The sequence below is a fragment of the Argiope bruennichi genome, chromosome 4 (genome assembly GCF_947563725.1).
Source record: "Argiope bruennichi chromosome 4, qqArgBrue1.1, whole genome shotgun sequence".
In the NCBI taxonomy this organism is placed as follows: Eukaryota; Metazoa; Arthropoda; class Arachnida; order Araneae; family Araneidae; genus Argiope; species Argiope bruennichi.
The window spans coordinates 58,317,019-58,341,497 of record NC_079154.1 but is presented as its reverse complement, the minus strand read 5'-3'; the positions used below and the strand labels follow the sequence as shown (position 1 = coordinate 58,341,497).

The window sequence follows — 24,479 nt, the reverse complement described above, 5'->3', positions numbered from 1 at the left end:
GACCAATTTTATCACTAAAATTAAAAGTAATCACCTTTTTATTAATTTGCTTTTTGAATATTTTATAAAATAAAAATATTAAACATATTTTATGAAATAAAAACATTATCCTTAACGTGATTGAATATTAACATTAATTTTGTCGACTTTACTTTTTAACTCAACCTGGACATATTTCCTATAGCTTTCATAGTTTATGCTTTAAGTAGCATTTAAATGATAACTTTTCAAAAATCTGTCTTCTAAAATATTCAGCTTTATACTGTTTAAAATACAATTGGAAGAGCATTTGGCAGTTCATTTTATGTATTAACTCGTTTTTCTTAATTCAACCTAGACATATTTCTTATAACTTTTATAATCATTTTAAATAGTTTACATTATAGATGAGTCGTATGGAAGTATTTTAAAGTTTCCATGTCTAGAATAGCCTTTTCTGTGATACAAAACAATGCTTATTGCATTATTTTAATCATATAAATTAATTTTTAAAATAAAATAAGATGCTGGAATTGTAGAATTGTATGAAAATAAGTTATCAGTGTGTACCATGAAAATATCTTGCTAATTATTGATAATGATCCTTTTATAAAGGCAGTTTTGCACGAAACTTACAAAGTAAAATTAAATTTTTTAATTGACTTACTTTGAATGTGATCTTATGATTTCTTTCTTCTAAGACCCATGATGAAGATGTTTCTGAGGTCTTCCATTTTAATTGAAATTTAATTTAAATCTCTACAAGTGTTCTTGTTCATATATATCATTTCATGTTGATCATTCTCAATTGATTGTTTTGTATGTTATATCTATAAAATTTACATCATGTAATGTATATGAATAATAATTTGATTTTATGTATTCTGATTCAATATTGTTTCCCATTAAATATAAAAAATAATTTTTTTATTGCATGATATATATTTCTCAGGATCAAGAAGTTTTATAAACCTGTAATTGTATTAGTATGGAAGAATAATTTTATTTTCATAACTGCATTTATTCTGCTAAAATTTATATATGTGTATGCAATATATATATATAAATGTATTGTGCCCTTTTCTTATGTATTCGATGTGATGAATTTTAGTGAACTTGTTTTTTTCTCAACTGTAATTTATACTTTACAAACTTTTAAATGTATTCAAATAAAACTAATTTTTTCTGTAATTTAGTATGTTTCTTTTTAATAAATTGCTTTTATCCATTTAAATTGGTTTCCTCTTAGTTTTAGCTTACATGAGAAGCTTTAGAACACCTTCAGCAGTTATATTACATTAGGTGTCCATGGTATGCCTGCATATCGCATTCCATCGAGTCATGGTTGTGAATGTTTACATTTAAAAAAAAAAGTTTTAAAGAGAGTTTTTGTTGATTTAAATTATAATATATGTCATCAATAACATTATTACTTTATTCTGGTGTATCTTGAAATTTATTCGAATACTCCGGACATAAATAAATTTTTAAGTATTATAATTGTTACCTTTTGGTGTGAATAGATTCATTTTTTTAAAGGCGAAATCAAGAATATGTCTATTTTTATGAAGTTATATTATTTTGAAATGCTTTACAAAATTTCTTTTTGTCTGTGTGGATTCAGAAATCATTTCTTGAAAAATACTAACTTCATCTCTTCCATGTTGTAACAGAGATTTCTTATTAAAATTGATATCAAAATGTCCAAACTTTGAAAAGTTGCCTATTATAAAGTCTATTTATGCTACAGAATCTCAATTAAATCCAATCGGTTTCTACCCAAATAACTTTAAAAATCCTTCATTAAAATGCGTTTAGAAGGTGTAACAACTGTGCTGTGAAACATAATTGGTTGTAATTAAGGTTTTGCCCTCCACTAGTACATACTGTTAAATCTTTTACTGGTGTCGGTATGACTGTTTCCTTAGACATACAGATGTAGTCATTGTTTAGGACTGCAGATAATATATTTAAAGATAACATACTTCCGGTAGATGTTATAAAATTTAATATATATATATGTACAGGGTTGTCAGCTGAACAGGAAATCCGGGAATCGTCAAGGAATTCCGTAATTTGAGGGAGAGGGATGGAATTAATTTTAAAACTGGAATTTTTTGATAAATCATTAATTGCTGGCGAAAATGACAATTCGCTAGTATTTTTTCCTAAGTAGAATGAAACATTGTCATTTGATGAAAATCAATCATTGATTGTCGAAACAGAGGTTATCCACATTTCTGCATATGTACCAGGTTGGGGAATATTTCTACTTCTGAGGGAGTGGCATTTCGGATATGTAGCCACGTTAGTGCTTTTTCAGAATTTCCTACAGTTCTGAAGAACAACTCTTGTGATCTAAACTAAATTGTTGATTCAAATTGTGTTAGCTCTTCTGTGTCTACTAACCAGTTTATTCTTTGCCTTACTTTACTTTCTAAAGTAATGTACTTTACTCAATTTTCCTGCATTATTTTTACTATTGCAATAATAATTTGATGACATGTAATTCCTTCACTTATCATCTCAAGAAAGATTCGCAATTGAATCTGGGTTTGGCGTTAAACCAAAACAGTTTAGGTTAAATAATAATGGGTAAATTAACATATTGACATAATAAGTGAAAATGGTTTTGTCTTTGCTATCTATGGGAAAAAGCACCCTAACTAAAACCCAGCTTCTGTTATTGTTATAATTTTGAACTTTAATGCGTCGCTTTTATTTAAAAAGATATTATATAATAGAACCATTCTCTGTCTCTCTCTTTATGTATATATATATGAAATAAGAATCTATTTTTTCGAAATTCAAATCGATCGCACTACTATTATGAAAGCATAAATTTTGAGCATTAATATTCTAAATTATTTTAATATGAATGTAAAATATCGACACATTAATATAATTTTAAAAGAATTCATTTTATTTTATATTTTGCTATAATTAATTTTTTTTCCTTGATATCTTTCTGTTAAATTATGAGGTATTCTAAGTTAAAAAGAGGAAAACAATTTTTTCAAATACAGTTATGAACATAGTGTGCAATAAATGCGGAAAATAAATTAGAACAACATCATTTTGAGGATAGGAGAAACATTGGAAATTCCACGGTGTTTTTTTTTTTTTTTTTTAAACGTAGAAGTATCGGCGAAATTTCTTTAAAAACTTAGATGTATCATGGAAAATTCAAACTGTTTGAATTATCGTGTTTACATGTTTCTGAAAAATTAGGCAGCCAACCCGAAGTTGAATTTGGCTCAAAATTTGACATTATGGACGTTAAATCTTTGTACCGAATTTTATCTATTTATGATCTAGGTGAAAGCGAAAATATTATGATAAGTCTATATTGACAAGTGAAGTCTATATTGGCAATATCATTTCTACATTAAAAAGCGCAATTGCTAATTCTAAATGTAGCTTTAAAAGTTCCAGAAATAAGAACCGAAAATAATTCCTCTAAAGTAGTCGTTTATAGCAAAATCAGAAAGGAGAGAATTAAAAAACACCCCTGAGGCTTTAAATGTTAACTGAGATAAAACATTCGTTATCGAAATAAGGGATATAGTTTGACGGCCAAAAGGATACGATTATAATTTTGATTAAGGAAGAAGAAAGAGAAGACAAAAAGATAGAAGTCCGCGTTGTCCTCTCTTAGAAAAATGATCTGCGTATTTAGCACATATAATTTCTACAAAAGGCAGATCTTATTCCATTCAAAATAGCATTGTAAGTATCAGTTTCTTCGAGAAATATAATGATTCTTCTTCTTTTGGAATTGATTCGATTCTTTTATTTATTTATTCAGTGTTATTTTAAAAATGCGCTGATTTTTAATTTTTACGAAAAGTGAAAGGAAACAAGCACTTTGACATTTTATCCTAATCAGTTTGAAATTAATGTTTAGTAACTTCTTAATTTTGCATTTGTGTATCTCTTGATTACAACTGTTTGTGTTTCTCCTGAAACCTTTTATGTGGTTTGTAAAACAAAAACTTATAAATAAATAAATTTACAGTCTCCTTTAACAAATAATTAATATAGTCTCCTAAAATCAAATAAATAAAAGTATAGTCTCCTTTAATAAGCTTAAAAAAATGTCCTTTTTCTTTCATTTGTAGTTGTAAGGATTAAAATTTAATTTATACGCATACAGCTTTGTTTAATACTTTTCTCAGTTTCAAATCATAAATATAAGTAACTCATTAGCATAATGTATTTCAAAAATAACAGTCAATAGAATCATTAATTTCTGCCTGTCGGTAATTATTCCACCGCATGTCACTTATATGTATATTGGGTTGAATGGTGTTGCAATCCGTATTACAACATATAATACTTGCCTTATTTAGACGTTCTTTCAACATATAATACTTGCTTCAATACATTCATTTCCCTCGTAAATGATTTTCCTCGTAAAAACATAAATAAAATATTTATTTATATTTTATCATTTCAAATCTCATATTACCGCTTTTGGACTTCTCGCTATGTTATCAATCTTTTAAAAGTCTTTGAGCAGATGACATAGAAATAATTTAATGGACTCGTAATTTAATGTAGCACCTGCAGCATAAACAATGAAAATCTAGGAAGGTTCGTTGAATTAACTCTTAAATAACCGGTCAAATTTTGCAGTATTAGTGTGGATTGCAAGTTTAGAGATAATTTAATTCTGAAATATTTTTTCACAATAAAATTAAATGATTTGGAATAAGAAGACCCGTCCCAAAATATCCTTTAGAACAAATCATTATCAATCAAGTTTATCAATTTATCTAAAAGATGATTAGTGGTGAAGCCAGCCGATTTCTTACAATGTATCCATCTGATAACTCAACTCCATTTTGTTATGATGTAGCGGAATTTTTAATCCTTTTGTTCTGCATGAACGATATTTAGCCATAATATAACATAACCATGACAATATTTATTTTTAATTCTTAATTTCTCGGTTTAATTCAGATAAATACAAAAATTTAAATCTTGTTGTGCTTCTAAGAAATATATATATATATATTTTCTTTCGAATATTCTCTTAGTGTTCTCTGGTATGCACTACCCATTTAGTTTGTTTTTTGTTTGCATTAATTTTCTAGATGAAGAAATAGAAAAGCACGTGAATAAACAACATTTTATGTGCCCGCAATTTCGAACAATGTCAATTTATATACAAATCTTCGCTGTGATAATTTATTTTGTATAGGTTACTGTTTTAGAACTAACGATACCGATTTTATAATTGTGAACTATTATAACGCGTACATTTTTACCTTAGCAGGTAATGGCTTACTTCTTTTCGGGAATTTCCTCAATTATGGAAATTTATAAAATTGTGGCTTATATTAAATTTATATATTTTTGAGAAATCTTTAATTCAATTTCAATGTTATTATTTTTTAAAGAAAACATTTCCTAATTTCATATAAAGAATATTCTCATTTCTATTATATTTAATTAGATACCATTAAATAGTTTGCATCAATTGTTTAATGAGTCGTTGTCCTCTGTTTGTTTTATTTTACAAATCTGAAACTTTGCTCTGGATTATAAAGGAAATATATTGGAAAAATTTTATAGGCCTGATCAAATTTTATACACATTGAAATTTATAAATTTTTTCCTGTAAAGTTTAGCTAATAAGTTTTTTTCTTGAAAAACAAGCTAGAATGAAATATTTTCATATATGTCTTTTTAATGAAAGAAAATAATTATCTTAATTGAATAACCCGGAAATACTTTAGTGATGTGCTGATATTTAATCCATATTTTATATGCTTTTTAGACAACACATTTCTGTTTTAGTTTCTTTTTATAATTAACTATAGTTTCCACATGATAGAATAGCAATTAATTTTCAATTTTATATGAGAAAAATCTTTTATTTTTCTTAGACTATATGAAGTGTGGAAATATTTAAAAGCCTTCCTTTCAGAATGAGCATGAAAAAATTACTGTTTTATCTATTTTCAATGGTAAAAGTAATCTGTTTCAAAGTAAAACTAACTTTTAATAAAGGCACTACTTCCTACTGTATCCTTTTGAAATCTTATAAATTTTCACATTTAAATTTTTATATCTGTTAACTTTATACATATTGCCAATAAAGATATTTTTAAAGGCAGATTTAATTGTGTGTGTGCCTAAAATTTCAAGATGTAATCAATAGCAAATATAATTAGCAGCAGTTTTGTATATTGAAAGGTTCAACTACAAACATGGAATTCGAATTCTTAACTGTTGTATTATATACTTTTGTTTTTAATAATGCTTTAAAATTTACTTTTCATTATCACAAACAAATTTTAAAACATAACAGCAATGTCAAAAAAGAAAGAAAGAAAATTCACTACATTTGCACTTTCATTTAATCTTTATTTTGTTTTGGTAGATTTATAATTTTTTTAATGCTCAAGAAGGTGAAGCATTACAGTTAAATGCATCATAATTTTACTAAGAATTTTAAATGAATTTATGATGAAATTAATTTAACTGATGCTTAATTTTTCCAGCAATTCTATTACAAATGATAGCCTTCTCATACATGATTTGGACAGAATCACTCGTTCTCAAATATTATAATCTCGTGTCGTGTGTTTTATAAGAGATAAATTATTCTTTCAAATGCACAATTTGATTTTATAATTTGATTTGAATTTAAAATTTTTATATATTTCAAGTATGAAACATAAGTTATTCTGTACTTTTTTCTTTGTTTCTTTTTTGTAATGTGTTGTTTTAACCATCTCTTCTTATTGTTAGACTATAAATTGTAAGAGTTTTATTTTTATAAAAGTTTAATAATAATTATTTTTATTTAAATTTTAAAAAAGAATAATTGTTCATCTAATGGAATTTCATATTTTTCTGCTGCTTTTGTGATTAAACTTAAATGATAGTTATTCTGTATTTAGGATTGAATACAAGAATTCTATATTAATAAAAAGTGTATATTTCTATTCTTGCAAAGTATTTTGCGAGCATCGTAGTGTGACACAAGCTGATAATTTTTTTCACACTCCTTTCTTCGTGTATTCAAGATTTATTTTTCTTTTATTTATTAAGTTTAAGTTTATTTTGTAATTTGTTTATATTCATATTCATATGAAAATATATATGTTTTTCATAATATGTGTTATTTAAATGTATATTGATTTATTTTGGTAGAAATTATTTATTTAATTAATGTTAAAGGATTAAATATATAATTATTTAGAAATGAATATAAGGATTCTGTATTTGTAAAAAGTGTTTAAGTTTTCGAAATATATTTTGATAGCATTGCTCAACTCAGAATTGAGTTTATGTAATTGTAAATAAATTACTATTCAATAACTCTATGTGTAAAATTTTTTCCTCTAGTGTCTATCATGTCTGTAAAATTCTTCTTATTATTATTTTGCAATATATCTATACTTATAAAAGAAAATGTATGTGTCTGTATTACTTAGACAAATCAATCACATTTATGATCATGCAATTTGGCACACATATAGCTGTAATGATGTCTCAATGTACCTCAAAGGCTGTATTATAAATTTGTTATTATTTTTTTTATTAATGTGGGTGAATTCAACTGCCATATTTTCTGTCATAAACTGCCAATTTTAAATTTAGAGCGAGTAAGAGTTAAAAATTACAATTTTCAAATGAAGGTGAAGAAGAAATATGTTATTTCACTTTTTTCATATGACATTCATGCAATTAGAAACTTCCTGCTAGATTTTTTATTTTTATTTTTCCTTAGCTGAAAGAACATTTTTCTTTATAGCTTTTATGTATATATATTGCATTGTTTAACTCATGATTAATTTTGAACTCAGGATTAATTTAACATTACTCAAGTTTATTTTTTTCCTCAAATGTCATTTTGCTTTGTTTTGCATTTTCTCTATATCCTTTAGTTTCACAGTATTTTATAGAACTTAATTTATAAGAGAACTTTTTTTGAATAAAGGGACTTTTTTTTGTATTTTCATAATGTTGTTGTTCTTAATGATTGGATGTACTTGTTTACTTTTTCTTATTTAGTCTAAATTATTAAGAAAATATACAGGTTTACTAAGAACCCTGTAGCATTGACATCTTTTTGAAAACAAATTAAAGATAATTAATCACTTCTGACATTTTTCAATAATCAATTTCTCTTTTAAGATTATAAAAAAAAATATTTGTTGCTACTTCCTACACAAACATAGTTAGTGAAATATTTCAGTGGATAGATAAAATCTTCCAATGAACTAAAAATTATTTCACAGCTTTCGTATTAGGTATTTGATTGTTGATTAATCTCTTTTGAAGCTACAAATTCAGAAATTCATTGAATAAATGTTTATCTTAATTGAAATAACATGAGATTATTCTGAATTCTATTATATGTTACAGTAAAAATTGACCTTTGAAAATAATGTGATTTCCATCAAACCATTTTAATATTAAATATGTTTCCATGATTACTTTTGTAATATGTTGTAGTTCAGCAATTTTCATTTTGCAATTTTTTAGAGTGCTATTTCAAAGAATCCTTCCCTTGAAAAAAGAATTCTATGTATTTTTAAAATATATGTTTGTTTTTTTTTTTTTGAAAATGTTTTACTCAGTTGTTTGTATAGAGTCTCGCTTTCAGAAACTTATAGTTGGCCATATCTGTTTGATCAACAGCGACATACAAAACATTTAAAATTGTTCCAAGAACTATAGAAGCATATGAAAATTGTTTAAGAAGCAAAAAAAAAAAAAAAAAAAAAAAAATCTGAAGTGTTGTTTTGAAAGTAGAGTGAATACATATATATATAACCCATTTATTCATTTAATGATATTACCGAAACAATCCATATTAATTTGAACATAAATGATTAATTAGTTCTCTTTGTCTGACTGCTCCACGTGCAACACATGCAAGGTTTTTTTGATATTTTCTAATGGCTGCGTTAATGTGATCAGATTGCACATATCTGAAAAAAAAACTTGAATGAAAAGTGATAAAGACAGGACCCTGAATGAAAAATTTTTAAAATCCAGAAATAAGAAAGCCTTTTAAGTACAATAGCTTCCTAAAGATAAACTTTGAAAGGAATTCAATTTTTCAAAATTAGACTTCTAGTGTTACTTGAAGCAGAAAAAATGGTTTACGAATATCATTCTAAAATTTATATAACAATACTGCTTCACACAAGTTACTAATAAAACCATCAATGAATTATTTCAGAATTCTTCATTCTGGGGGTTTATTCAGAAGTAATGATTCGCTTCCAGTGTTTCATAAAATTACAATATTGCAAAGTTATTACTGTGCTTATTTTTATCCTATTTAAAGTGTGTATGCTTTTATTGTAATAATTCTAAGCCACATTTGCTATAAATTATATAATCATATAATTTCTGTTATATTCAAGGACTCATTAGTTATATTCAAGGACTCAGGGTGGCCAGCATTGCTGCTGTTTAAATTTTCCTGACATTATTGGGGATACTTCTAATATCAACAAAACGATGTCGTTTTATTTTATTCTCTAATTTTTGTACAGTATGTTCTTAGCTGCATTTGAAAAAATGTTCTACTCTTTTAACTAAAATGAATTTAAAATAAAACTTAATTCTCAGAAAAAAATGATAATTTTCATTTATTGAATTTCGGATAAGCTTCAATTATGTAAAACCCGCCTCCCCCTTTATTTTTTGCAAATATATTAACCAAAAGTAGCCGAATATTGGAATATGCCCATCTAACCGAGCTTTTAGACAGCCAGTCATATCTCAGAAATGTTTGTTATATTTACTCACGAAAAATGCAGTCCAAAAATTTATACACAATGGGGAGTGCTTAAAAATGAAATGTTTTGTTTTCTTCTAGTGGGGTCTCCCTTATTGATACTGTTTGTCAACATAACAATCAGAACAAAAATTGGGTGATATTTTGTGCAATAACTGTAATAATAATAAAAAATCGCTCGCTCACTAGATCAATGTTTAGCTCGAAAAATATATCTTTTTTTTTATTGCATAAAATGAACAAGTTTTTAGAAGTATAAATTTAAAAAAACGATAGTATGGATTAATTTTATAAGTTTTTGTGTCAAACAGTTTCATATACATCAAACCATATAAGAAAAACGCTTCTTTCTTGATCAATAAATTTTTGGAAAAATAACAAGAGATATTTGTACATATCATGTATTAAAACAAATGAATATCTCGTGTTTTTTATTATTTTTAATTTATAAAGTAAATTGTTGAATGTATGGGGAATTTTAGATAAACATAAAATTTTAAAGAAAATGTGAAAAGAAAATATTAGCAATGACATCCATATGAAGAATTTAGTGAATCCCTATAAATAATGTTTAAAAATACACACAAAACTTGTTTATGAAATTAATAGCAATAACGTCCTATATTTCATAATTCAACAAAAAGGTCCCCGAAAAGAGAGGAAAAAGTAATTAATATAAAATACTTATTTGATTAAAATACATTATTTTGGAATTATAATAATGCGTCAATATTTTACAACCAGTTTTGAATATTAATACCCAAAATTCATATTTTCTCTCTCATAACACATGGTGAGATCGATTTGACGTTCAAAGAAAGAAAGGGGTTCCATATGTATTATTTTAAATATAAGAGCCCCATTAAAACTTAAAATCATAACAGTAACAGGATCTTGGCTTTTAGTTAGGCTGTCTTTTTCCATAGTGCGCAAAACCCTTTTCGCTAATTACTTCGATAAGTTGACGTTCCGAAAACAAGCCAACAAAAACTTTAGGCGAAAATGTTATATATTTAAACATGTATCCAATAAATTAGATATGGTAGTTAATCTTTCTCCTCCATAGTCTATTTTAGACTATCAGTAAAAATTTGATTTTCATTAGTTGCGAAAATCTATGTTTCATTCTGCCTAAGAAAAAATACCAGCGAATTATGTTTAATAAAATTTATCAAAAAATTTCCTGGTTTATAATAAATTTCCCTGATTTTTTTTCCAACCTCTCGGAATTTTCTGAGGATTCCCGGTCAGCTGACCTCTCTATTGAATAGAAATGTACCAGTATTAAATTTTAATTATGTTATCTCCTCGCACATTTGTCAGCAAACCTTTTTGAAAAATATTAAATAAATAAATCGTGTTTTGGACTTATAGATCCATTATTATTATTAGATAACGAGACTTTATCCTAAAAAATTTAAGGAAAACTGATCCTATATATATTTGTTAGGAATTGATTCACTTTAAGTTTTAAAAGTATTAAATTATATAAATACTCATAGTAAACATTCAGTGGATCCATTCTTTGTAATAAAGTGTGGGCATGTCTTTCCTTAAAATATTCTTTAATCTTCCATATGTGACATAATTTAGATGGGAAATTTCTCGTAGCTAACTCTCACTATTTCCAAGGAAAATAAAATAGAAGTTCATAGATTATTCCATTATCTATTGTTTCTCTAAATAGTAAGTAATAGAGGAGTTAAGTATAAACTGTTTGATGTGATTTATTAAATCTTATAAAAAACGTAGATGGAAGACAAAAGAAATTTCTTGGAAAAAAATTTATTATTATTATTATTGATTGAGATTGTATTATTTTTGAAATTGTAGTTACCAGCTACGCTGTATAGTTTCAAATCTCAGACAATCTCTTCAAATCATAGTAATCTTTTTTTTTTTTTTTCACTTGTCATACTGTAAAAATAAAATCCAATTCAAAAAAATATTTTTTTCCTTAATATCATCAAAAATTTATAAGTGTTCAAAAACTTGAAAAATAAAACTTAGTTTTGAATAAAATCTTGCAACTGTTTTTACCACATTTTCATTATCAAAATAACAAGCAGTTTGACAATCCTATACCAAGAAAGAAATTTTTGAAAAATTAAATGGCTATAACAAAATTATTATTATTATTATTATTATTATTTTGAAAACATGGATATAGTGTTTAAATTTCCACAAATGCATAAATTGATAATTACATTTAAATATTACTACTTAAAGTAGTTAATATTTTGGTTCCTATTTAATAATTAACAGATTCTTGTAGTTTGTTAGTTGATGGTGGAAAAGCATACTTGAACAAAATACTGTTACTTATAGTCTGATTGGATACAAATGCATCTTTGAATGAATTTATTAAAGCATAGATTGAATCAAATCAACAATAAAAACAACCACAAACTATTAATTTAAGAAATTTTAAAACGTAATCAATTTAACAGAACTAGTTGTCCATTCATTAAATAATCAGATACGTATTCGAAATCTCTACTAAGTAATATCGGGGAGAAAAATGATGAAATTCAGTAATTATGAAAATGCAAATGAAATCACTTATTCAAGATACTATATTATTAAAACTGTAATTAGAATTCTTTTTATAACATTTAAAAATATTTTTGCACTAAGCCAGAAAAATAAAATGTTTTGGCTCAATTTTCTGGTCTTGTATTAGACACAACTTTCAATTATTTATATGCTCTGCCAATATAATTTTTAGAAATTTAAATAGTGAAATTTTGGGAAACTTTATTGTGTCCAAACTTGATATAACAAACTTCTAAGTAAACAAAAAGAATTTGATTTACCTATTTGGCATTTTGGTAAATTTCTATATAAGTATGTTCAATTTTTATCATAATTCAGCTGAAATTAATTTCTTTTACATGATGCTTATTCAAAACTACACTTATTACAAGATATTCACATGACTGAACATGAATAAAAGTATTCTAAAATATGAAGTTAATTTTAAATAGTGTTTTTTATTGCTCTTCATAGATTGGAAAGAATAGGCAAGGATGGATTTTTTTAAATATAGAAACAAAACCAAAAAAAATTCATTTCGGAAAACTTAGTGAATTATGCATAATTAGAGAAATTGTTTGAAATAGAATCTAAAAATAAATACGCGAATAAAACATTTTTTTCAGTTAAAACAGAAATATAAATAATTGGTTTTGCTTAGAACACGTGGCCACGAATCCAAGAACACGTGGATTAAACGAATTTACACACGCACAGTTTTATGGCTAACAACACTAATTTATTAGACAACACAATTTTAATGCTTGTATCATAAATGAATGTATCATTGTTAATTTCATAGTATGCTGATTATTTTTATGACAATGATTCCTTTGATGATATGCATTGTTAGAGTTGTTACTTGGTTATAGAAAAACAATTCTCTATACCTTTGTTATTCAATATACCTCAAATTTAAACAAATTCAGTCTTATTTTTAAGTCGCTTTTTACATTTAAGTTTTTAATATTAAATGAAGATTTTAGGACTGGCACATGTTGGGTAATTAAAACTTCCAATTAGAAACTTGGCAGCTGTTTAAAACGACTTTAAGATAAGTTGTGTGGAAATTGTCAAGACTTTTATTTAAATTATTAGAATGTATATGTTAGAAAACATGCCACTGTTCTTTCCCCCTTCCTATAACCCTAATAGTTACAAGAAAATTTTTCGAAAATATTTGGACTTCAAAAAAATCAATGGAAAATCTTTGAACATCAATTTTTCTAGAATTTTGTTTGATAGGGAAGCAAAGAATGTGAATTCTTCGAAGGATATAATTTGAAATTTATGTAAAGAATTTAATAATATACAAACAAGAAGTTTAACCTGCTGTATATTAAAATAGCAAATAGTTTTTTAATTTCTTCAAAATATGAACATATTTTGTTTGTATTAAATTTCAAGTTTATAATAAAACATTTAAAATCAATAGCGGATTTACTGTCAATTTGCAAATTATTTTTGTTTAAATTCAAAATATTAGCTTTTTTTTTTAATTTGATATATTTTTAACGAAACGTTAATGTAATAAACAGCCTAACATGGTAACCTGGCGGCTGTCTTTTGCAACCCTCTCTGAATATTCATCAATTAGTGGTGACTGGAAATTCTTCTGTCAAAGCTTATTGGTTGATTCCTGAGCCAATTTGGCGAGAGAAAAGCAATGACTTACCACGCTTGGAAGACGCTTGGCACACTCTTACGCTGTTTTCACATAGTGTTGGTTGTTTTATTCTTGTGTTAGTATTTTCTCACCCGCTTGTTTTGAAATCGCTTTCGTCTGGATTGCAATAAAAATGAAGCAGGCACTTGAATCAGTCGGACAACGGAGGATTTTCAACAAAGGTAAATAATAAATCATTTTATTAAAATACTGCCATAGTAGATTAATGAATAAGCATTAATAAATAATCTTATTTATTTCATTTTTTGTTGTTTATGAAGTGTTGGTATTTTGATCAAATTCCAATTTAGTGTTGTACTTACGACATTAACGCAAATTAAAAAAAGGAAGACTTGAATTGCTTGCTTTCTGTGTAGCAATTGCTTTTTTTTTTTTTTTTTTTTTTTTTTTTGCAAAATAGGAATTTAATAATTTATAAACTCTTTATAAATAGAATTGAAGTTTTTTTAATGTGATAATGGAAATGAAATATTGGATTATTATTTTTTTATGTCTTGTAACATTAAAATTTATTATCAGATTTATAAAATTTATTTTATTATTAGATTAAAATTTATTAGTAGATTAGAATTATTGTGTATTGAATTTTTAGTAAAATAAAAAACATATGTTATTTGATGCTGATCATTCAGGGAAGTTTTATATTCTATTATGTTTAACTGTGCTAGTTTCAAAAAGGTTAGTTTTTACTTTTCAAAGTGAAATATTATGTCGAGGCATGGGTATAATATTTTTATGATGATTAATTTTTCTTTTATCTTATTTATTTCAAATTTTTACCTACTGTCTTTAAAATTATTTTAAAGTTCTCAATTTTTGAAAGATTAAAAAAAAAATGAAAATCCATTAAGATGAATTATTTTACTCTTTTCATAAACCTTTAGGCATTCTGCAATATTGTTGCGATTTGTTTGTCCTTAAAATGATCAAATTTTTTGACATATTTTCAATTACAATTTTTTTAATCTAATCTATTATACAGTTAAGATTTTATCTGCTTGAGTTGTCTTGTTATATTATGTATTAAAATTTTATTTAAATGTGCTTTATCTAAATTTTAAAACTAATTTTGACTTGTATATTTGTCTTCTAGCCCTCCAATCTGCACTTCGCTCTTCGTCTTTGTCCCAAAATGGTAAGATTTTAAAACATTCTTTTTTTCTGGTAAATCTTCATTATTTGTTTACTATTCTTTTTTTATATTGAGTTAGGTTGTGTATTCTTAGACTTGTTAAAATGATATCACCGATACAATTTTTGATATAGGATAGATTTAAAAACATGAGTCAATCCTTTTCAAAACCGTGAAAGGGGAAAATATCATATCAAATTTAGAACTTTGCCCTCTTTAAATCCCTCATAATTCTGGCAGTTATCATTTCTGAAAAATTCCAATTGTCTTCCTTAATAAAATCTAATCATGATATGTTTAGATGATGCTTAAAAAAATGTATATATATATATATATATATGTAGATTTAATCAAAGAAACATAGCCATCGATTCCTAGCTAATTAAGTTGGCATACTCTTGATTGATATGATTCGTCTCTGATAATAATAATAATGGGGGGGAGGGTGCATCTATCTCATACCTTTCTATGAAATAGACTATTGGACAAAAAGCAAACGTATTTCACAAAAGCATCTGTATCAAGATGATAATGAGAAACTTATATAAATTTTGTCAAATTTTATTAGTTCTGTGATTGATTAAAAGTTTTTAGAATTTTTGCTATTTTAAATTTAATGCATGATTCATTTCAATCTACTGCTGTATTTGTTTCTATTTATTGTTTCGATCTGTGATCAATTGGATTGTTAAAATACTTAGCCAGAAGAGTTATTATTAAAATTAATATGTGCAATGGATATTATTAAGATTAAACATATATGATAATTGTTTGGCTAGCAAAATTCAAGACTATTTCATTTAACGAGTGCAGCATTTGCTAATAAATTTTCAACTAAATGTAATACTATCATTGAAACATCTATAACATATTAAGATTTATTTTATTGTTCATTAATTCTATGGACATATGGAAAGATATCCCACTACTTTTGTGATGAATAAAAAACTGATATGCAAGAGGAAGTTCAGATTTTTTTTTTTAAAGTTGTTTTTTTTTTTTTAATGTTATGTAAATTGAATAGAAAAGAAAAATTTTATTGACACATAATTTCTAAATTTGCACGATTTAAATGATGTCATTTGTAAAGTGAATGAATTTATAATGAATATGAATTATAATTTCATGATTTCTTCTATAAGTAGTCATGAAGCGAAAAAAAATTTTGTATCTATGTATAAACAAGAAAAATATTAAAATTGTATTTTTGATTTTTTTTCCCCTGTATGTTAAGAAAAATAATCTGGAATCCTTTTTATATATTTTCTTTTGCAGTATTTAATGGAATTGTTCTTAGAATGTGTTTTTTCATTGGTGTTAATTAGTATTAAACACATTTCTGCATTTTGTGCAAATTTTATATATTGTAAGAAAAATGGGATGAGAATTTGAGCTTGTTCACTTAACAGATTTAGAAAATTTAGATTAAATCGAATTCTTTCAAATCCGTATAAATTTCTTTCAACAGATGATTTGTGAAAGTCAGGGCTTGAAATAAAATTGTACAGTATGTAGAAAAAGTCAAATTAATTTATGTTTAATTATTGTAGTGTTATTATTTTAGTAATTTTTTCACAATACTTAAGTAATACTATCGATCAAATTTGTATATTAATAAGTCTTTAATTTACAGATCCTGTAGCATGCAAGGGAAAATGTAAGATAACTGAGAATAAAACTGCATCTGCTTATAGACCTAATACACACAAACCGAAATCCACTGAAGTTATGGCTGCAAGTTGTGAAAATCCTCTCCTGATAGATATGAATGAGAGTAGTTCGTCACGCAGTCCTGATAGTGAAGCCATCCCATTTTTAACAAAAAGTGCATTTGATCGGGAAAGTTTGAACACAGTTCAAAATCAAGCTGCATCATTATCTCATCTACCTAGTATGCATATTCCCAATCCTGCAGACGCAATGGCTACAAATTTTCAAAATCCTTGCCCAATGAAGAACAACAATGAGTATAATTTACCAACCAATCATGTTACTGAAACCTCTTTATCTGATCTGCATTTCTGGGTAAGGAATACTCACATGGATTCAATTCAAGAAACTTTAAATATGGTTCCTAGTGATGACACTGATGCTTGGATTATAAAGAACCGTCTAATGGCATTGCAGCAACTAAAGTCTGATTTTCCTGATCAATATTCCTCCAGTCTTAGCCTTTCTCCTCCAAACATGACCGATTCATCTGGTAAGATATTTGTTTTTCTTAGTTTTAAATTTTGATGTTTTTCTACAAAATTGGTTCAATGAAAGGATGTTTGGTTAACAAAATTGAAATTTCTGATTTTATGGATCTATTTTCAAATACAGTGTTTACCATTAAGAGTTAATAATAAGTGACTTTTTTTTTTCTCTTGGCAGTACATAAATGCTTATTTCTGAAATTTATTGTGAAATCATATAGATTCCTTATATTTTTCTATGCAGAGCAGTTTTCGGTACATTTGTAGTACTTGTTATCTTTGCAAATTCTGAAAGATTTGCCTTTAGGTATTCGAAATCATATAGTTGAAAAATTGTATTTATAAGATATCTATTGCATATATAAATTTAGATAGTTGAATGTTATTTCAATCAATGATATAGTGTGGTTTTAATATAAACTTTAATCTCAAATTTTCTGAATTTATAGATTTCTTTTTTCAGTAATGGTCATGTTTATTATTAAAATATTTGTGTGTGCTCCCAGCTTTCCTTCATATTATTTTTCTTGCGGTTATGCGAACATAGCTCTTTTTTAAAAAAATATTTATTGTGGTTTATTTTAATTACTACTTGTTGTCTGCTGCTTATTTTGAATTTAAAAGTGTTTTTACTTTTTCAGGGGAAATATCTCCAGTTGCAATGTATAATCCATCAGATCTTGGAGCTTTCAATATTTCACCATTGTCATCTAGAAATTCACTTTCATCTGCAAATAGTTCTTTGAAAGATGCTCCTCTTACTAATGAAAAATGTAAATTCGAAAAACATGATAGGTAAATATTTACATGTTTAAATATTATCTTAATCGCAATGAAATGTATATATCTATTCATAAATTTCTGTTTTAACATTATTGTTGCAACATGTTTTCTCTACTGCATAAATAAAAATGGGACAGTTGAATTAAATGCATATTTTAACTTTTTTTTTAATTTTTAATATGAAATCAATCAAACCAGTAATAATTTTTCTTCTTTGTAATTTATATAAATTCAAATTATTATGATTATTTCTATTATTATTTTATTTACATTATTTGAGTTGACTTTTTTAAAAAAATAAAAGGCTTTACAATTAGCTTTTCCCTCTATTTTGTGTGTTAAAATATTACGAGTGATGTACGGAAGTCACTATTTCCATTCATTGACATTTGTCTAATTATAATTTTTTTCTTTTCTTTTCTCTAGGCCTATCATGCATCAACAAGATGGAATAAAATTAGAATTAATGCTTGGAAGAAATTTTTCAAAGAATGAAAAATCTTCTGGGGTGAATTCTTTATTCCGTGGCAAATTACAATCTGGATTCAAAACTGATCAAAGTACTGGAGTTATTGATAAAAATACAAAGCAATATTTGTATGAGAAGTCATATCAAGAAAAAGAAACAGGGCCAAAAAATTCAAAATCTGGAAGTAGTAATGTAGACTGTTGTGAGACATTTCATAATAATCATATGGACAAGAATAAAAATAATGTAGCTAAGTTGGCAAGCTATGATGTTGCTTCTTTGATGGTTCTGAAATCCACAACAGGCTTCTTTGATTCTCATTGTCATATTGATTTATTGTTGGCTCGTGAGAAGTTTCAAGGTACATATGCTGATTATATGGCTCAGCATAAAGATAGTTATCCGCAAAGCTATAAGGGTTGTATAGCAGTCTTCTGCAAGCCATTGACATTTGCTAAGGTAAGGATTTTATTGAAAGTTTATTTTTATTTTTTTATCAGCTTAACTTTTTAAATATCTTAATATACATCTAAAAAATTGTCTTAAAAACAATCTGAAACAAGGTTGAAAAGATTGTTATCTTTTGAACGCTTTTTTTAGTACTCAACATTTTTCAAAAATTGTTATATAAGTTTGTACTTCAGTTCTATTCAGATTTAATGAAAAAGGAAATTTTTTCTTTAAAAACAATTCTTTTATTGGTGACTGAGATGTACGTTGTCCATTTTCAAATCTTTTCTTAAATTTTAATAGATTTAAGGCTAATTAGTATGCATGTATGATTTTTACAAAGGATATTTATGATTTAATTCAAAAATGTTTTTCTTGTTTTCATGTCAGATTGTTTAGACAACCATATTCTTGTTTGAAAAAATACTAATGGATCCTTCTTCCCTTTCAAACTAAAATAAAAACTGTGTTTATATAAAGGTTACATTAAACATACATTTCTTCTTTACAGAAACAAATGTGGCAAAAACATCTTGAGCAAGATAATGTTTGGGGAGCTTTTGGTTGTCACCCAAAATCAGCAAAATTTTATGATGGCAAAACAGAAGAAGATTTGTTAAATGCTCTGAACCATCCAAAAGTTAAAGCCTTAGGCGAAATTGGATTGGATTATTCAAAGGGGTAAGTTAGAGGTTTAAATCACTTTTTATTTTTTTACAAATTCATCACATTCCATATCAAAATTTCACTGTTCATTCATAGCAGAGAGAACCAATTGCTGCTATGATGACTATTATAGCTATTCTATGGATAATTAAAAATTGATTATAATTAATGATACAAATGGTTCAAGAAATAAGTTCATTAGTTCTGCCAGACGTATAAAAGTGTATCTGAATACCATTTAATAATATGAGACCTTTGTTTTCTGTATTAATATTCATACTTCATTACTGATTTTTATTTTGGTGATAATAAAGTTGCATTTAATTACTTCATGCTATTAAAGATCCTCTCTGTCTTCATTTCTAATATAAGATCTTTAGATTTTCTTGTCATTATGCTTACAGAAATTTTTTAATTCGTTTCCACCGAAAGAAAATTTGTTGCAGAGTTTGTTAAGAAACTGCATCTGTGTTTGGTAGATATTTTGTCTTATTTTACTACTAAATTTTTGTGACTGATCTAGGGTTACGGCTTGATTCAGCAGGCCTTTAAATTTTATTTATCTGAAATCTCCCTATAAAATAAGAGAGAGAGTTAATCTGTTTTGTTTATAGTTTGTTTAATTGAATTTTAAGATTAATAAGTAATTTTTGTCTTTCCTTCTTTAGAAATCAGTGTTCAAAGTTAGAACAACATCATGCATTTAGAAGGCAATTAAGAATTGCCCAAGAAAGGAAACTGCGGCTGGTAATCCATTGTCGGGATGCTGATGCTGATACTATTAAAATTATGCATGAAGTAAGTAAAAATGTTATAAATAACTCTCATCATGTATAGGTAATCTTAACCTTTATTTAACTCATTATTTACTAATTATCAATATAATGATTATTTCACCAAATATGTTTTAATTGGTATCTTGATCTTGTAAGATACATTGAAACTTTATTTCAAGTTTGAAATCCTTGTATTTAAAAATTTAATACTAAGAAGAAGGATTTGTTTCCATAGTGTTAATTTTATAAAAGATTTGAGTATTTTAACATCGCCAACAAGGCATTTCAACATACGTTATTTTAAAAGGTTATAAGAATTTCAATTACGTTGATTGCAATAATTCTTGTGTAATATGATTTATTGAATTTTTACCTATTTTTATGACAATGAAGAGCATTCAGTTTAAATTTATTAACTTATATCCGTTTTCTGGATTTTCATGAATGTAATTAGACAACAGAGGAGGAAAAGTTTCCTTCCTCCTTGTTAATTATTTTGAACTGAATATTTTTTCATTCATTAAAAGTGAATATCGGAATATAGTTTAAGAAGCATTAGTAGTTGTTGTTTCTAATGGCACTTGAAATAGACAAGCCCACTGACTTTAGAGAGAAGCAGTTATAGTTTTATATATAATGTTTGTTGAATTGCAGCTGCATTTTTGTCTCAATGCCTGAATGGCATTTGGGATTTAATTTTTTTTAGGACTGTGAGTCTTTATTAAATGATTATAAAAATATTTCCTAAATGTAGTTCATGCATCATTGGCATATTGAATCACATTTTTATATGCATATATTTTTTTTCTTTTAGATACTACCTAGAGACACGATTTTCCACTTGCATTGCTTCACTGGTAGCTGGAAAAGGGCTCAAAAGTGGATACAAGAATTTCCTAATGTTTTCATTGGAATCACAAACTTGGTGACATTCCCTTCTGCTACTCCAACTCATGAAGTAGTTCGGCAGTTGCCTTTAGAACGTCTGTTACTAGAAACAGATGCACCTTATTTTGTACCTTCAGTGGTAAGTGTTTTTTTTTTTTTTTCCCCTTCCACATAATGTCATATATATATCTAAATATATAGCTTTAAAATATATACTTTAAACAGTATTTCTGACTGCTGAATATTTCATTTTAGTGTACAGTGTCTTTCAAAATGTTTTGCTCCAAAACTAAAAACCTTAAATTTATTTGCTATGAGCAAATTTATATTAATATTTTTTTAGGCAGTTTTTGCATTAGAAATTTTAAGTTTTATCCCAGCAAAAATGTAGCTCAAAAAACATTTTCATTTCTTAATAACATGAAATTATTCAACTTTAAAATGATCTAAGAACTATTGGATTAAGGTACAAATTTATTTATAACTAGAAGGTTAACTATTATAACTTTTACAAAATGTTTTGATTTGCTATGAGTCAATTTTTAATACTCTATTTATTTTTTAATTAATATTTCTTTTGCGTAGGTTCCCAAAGGTACTAATTCTTCCCATCCTGGTATGGCCATACATGTTGCAGCTCACATTGCTGCACTTAGAAAGATTTCTGTGGATACAGTTCTACACTGGACATCTACCAACACACGAATTGTCTACAACATAACATAAAAGCTTCATTCTACTGTGATAATCGAGTCTAAGGATGCTTACATCATCTACTGTCATGAGGTTACTCGTGATATTTTTCTCAGGATGGAATCCTCAAGAGCAAACTGGATTGCTGTAAACCGTACAGAGAAGTGTTTTTTGCTTCAGTTGATATTTTCTACCACTTTCAAGCTACTGAGCATTTATTTTGTTATGAAATAAGAAATTTGTGTGTGTATATTACACAAGAGATTTATTTTTTGTCAATGAATCTCCTAAATTGACTATTCAAGCATTTGGCTTACAGTTAGCACTATGGTGGGTGTAATTTTTGGGAGTGCAAGTTGAACTACTGTGAAATGTCAGAATCTTCTGTTTATACCTGAAAACAGGATCTCTGAACAGTCCACTTCTGAGTGAAATGACAAAATCATTTATAATTGTGATTGCTGTAAAGTTTTTTGTTTAATATGCCTTTATTAGTTCTGGAAATTAGTTGGCACTAAATTTTTTACATTTTATACATGATTTTTTATTTTCTACCATCAAGTGTTCCTGTGGTGTCACTTTTTATTTTTTTAAGTAGTACACAACTTGCGTGTACAAATTTGTTATAAATAAAATGTTCTTTAATTTGAAATTCAAATTAAACAAAAATTTATAATATGCTATTAAATTTGCAACCCAAATTATTCTGGCAAGATATTTTTAACATTTAGTTTAATAATAAAAAAATTGTGATTCTTTTATTTAACACTAAATTTATTGTTAAATTTACAATTGATTTCAGTAAGAAAGCACTAATAATCTAAAGTATGTAAATAGTTTGATGAATTTTAAATGAAATACAATGTTTAAAAATGATTCCCTACTTTCCTCATATTGTTCCTTCCTGTAATGTCATTGATATACTCTACGGGAAATAGGAAGTCCACTGCTGTGGTTTGTTTTATTACATTATCCAAATCTGCATACAGTTTTATGTAAGGCTATTCTTTGATTTTTGAATTCTATTTTATAAGTTAGTTCTTATTAGATTGTGACCAATTTTATCACTGAAATAAAAAGTAATCCCCTTTTTATTAATTTGCTTTTTGAATATTTTATAAAATAAAAATATTAAACATATTTTATGAAATAAAAACATTATTCTTAACGTGATTGAATATTAACATTAATTTTGTCGACTTTACTTTTTAACTCAACCTGGACATATTTCCTATAGCTTTCATAGTTTATGCTTTAAGTAGCATTTAAATGATAACTTTTCAAAAATCTGTCTTCTAAAATATTCAGCTTTATACTGTTTAAAATACAATTGGAAGAGCATTTGGCAGTTCATTTTATGTATTAACTCGTTTTTCTTAATTCAACCTAGACATATTTCTTATAACTTTTATAATCATTTTAAATAGTTTACATTATAGATGAGTCGTATGGAAGTATTTTAAAGTTTCCATGTCTAGAATAGCCTTTTCTGTGATACAAAACAATGCTTATTGCATTATTTTAATCATATAGATTAATTTTTAAAATAAAATAAGATGCTGGAATTGTAGAATTGTATGAAAATAAGTTATCAGTGTGTACCATGAAAATATCTTGCTAATTATTGATAATGATCCTTTTATAAAGGCAGTTTTGCACTAAACTTACAAAGTAAAATTAAATTTTTTAATTGACTTACTTTGAATGTGATCTTATGATTTCTTTCTTCTAAGACCCATGATGAAGATGTTTCTGAGGTCTTCCATTTTAATTGAAATTTAATTTAAATCTCTACAAGTGTTCTTGTTCATATATATCATTTCATGTTGATCATTCTCAATTGATTGTTTTGTATGTTATATCTATAAAATTTACATCATGTAATGTATATGAATAATAATTTGATTTTATGTATTCTGATTCAATATTGTTTCCCATTAAATATAAAAAATAATTTTTTTATTGCATGATATATATTTCTCAGGATCAAGAAGTTTTATAAACCTGTAATTGTATTAGTATGGAAGAATAATTTTATTTTCATAACTGCATTTATTCTGCTAAAATTTATATATGTGTATGCAATATATATATAAATGTATTGTGCCCTTTTCTTATGTATTCGATGTGATGAATTTTAGTGAACTTGTTTTTTTCTCAACTGTAATTTATATTTTACAAACTTTTAAATGTATTCAAATAAAACTAATTTTTTCTGTAATTTAGTATGTTTCTTTTTAATAAATTGCTTTTATCCATTTAAATTGGTTTCCTCTTAGTTTTAGCTTACATGAGAAGCTTTAGAACACCTTCAGCAGTTATATTACATTAGGTGTCCATGGTATGCCTGCATATCGCATTCCATCGAGTCATGGTTGTGAATGTTTACATTTAAAAAAAAAGTTTTAAAGAGAGTTTTTGTCGATTTAAATTATAATATATGTCATCAAT

At 26.2% G+C, this 24,479-nt stretch overlaps 1 protein-coding gene and 1 long non-coding RNA gene across 2 annotated transcripts; both read left to right on the top strand.

Moving 5' to 3' along the window:
• Nucleotides 1-13,812: 13,812 nt before the first annotated feature.
• Nucleotides 13,813-16,812, top strand: LOC129966861 (uncharacterized). Its single transcript, XR_008784303.1, has 3 exons — nt 13,813-14,134; nt 15,067-15,108; nt 16,739-16,812. It is a non-coding gene; the product is annotated as an uncharacterized LOC129966861 (long non-coding RNA).
• A 349-nt stretch (nt 16,813-17,161) lies between these two features.
• LOC129966068 (putative deoxyribonuclease TATDN2) lies at nt 17,162-23,847 on the top strand. The gene is made up of 7 exons (XM_056080432.1): nt 17,162-17,308; nt 17,945-18,098; nt 18,513-19,014; nt 19,517-19,686; nt 20,340-20,469; nt 21,262-21,474; nt 21,921-23,847. Exons 1-7 carry the CDS (start codon nt 17,173-17,175, stop codon nt 22,059-22,061), a joined length of 1,446 nt encoding a protein of 481 aa, XP_055936407.1. The 5' UTR covers nt 17,162-17,172; the 3' UTR covers nt 22,062-23,847.
• Nucleotides 23,848-24,479: the final 632 nt, after the last annotated feature.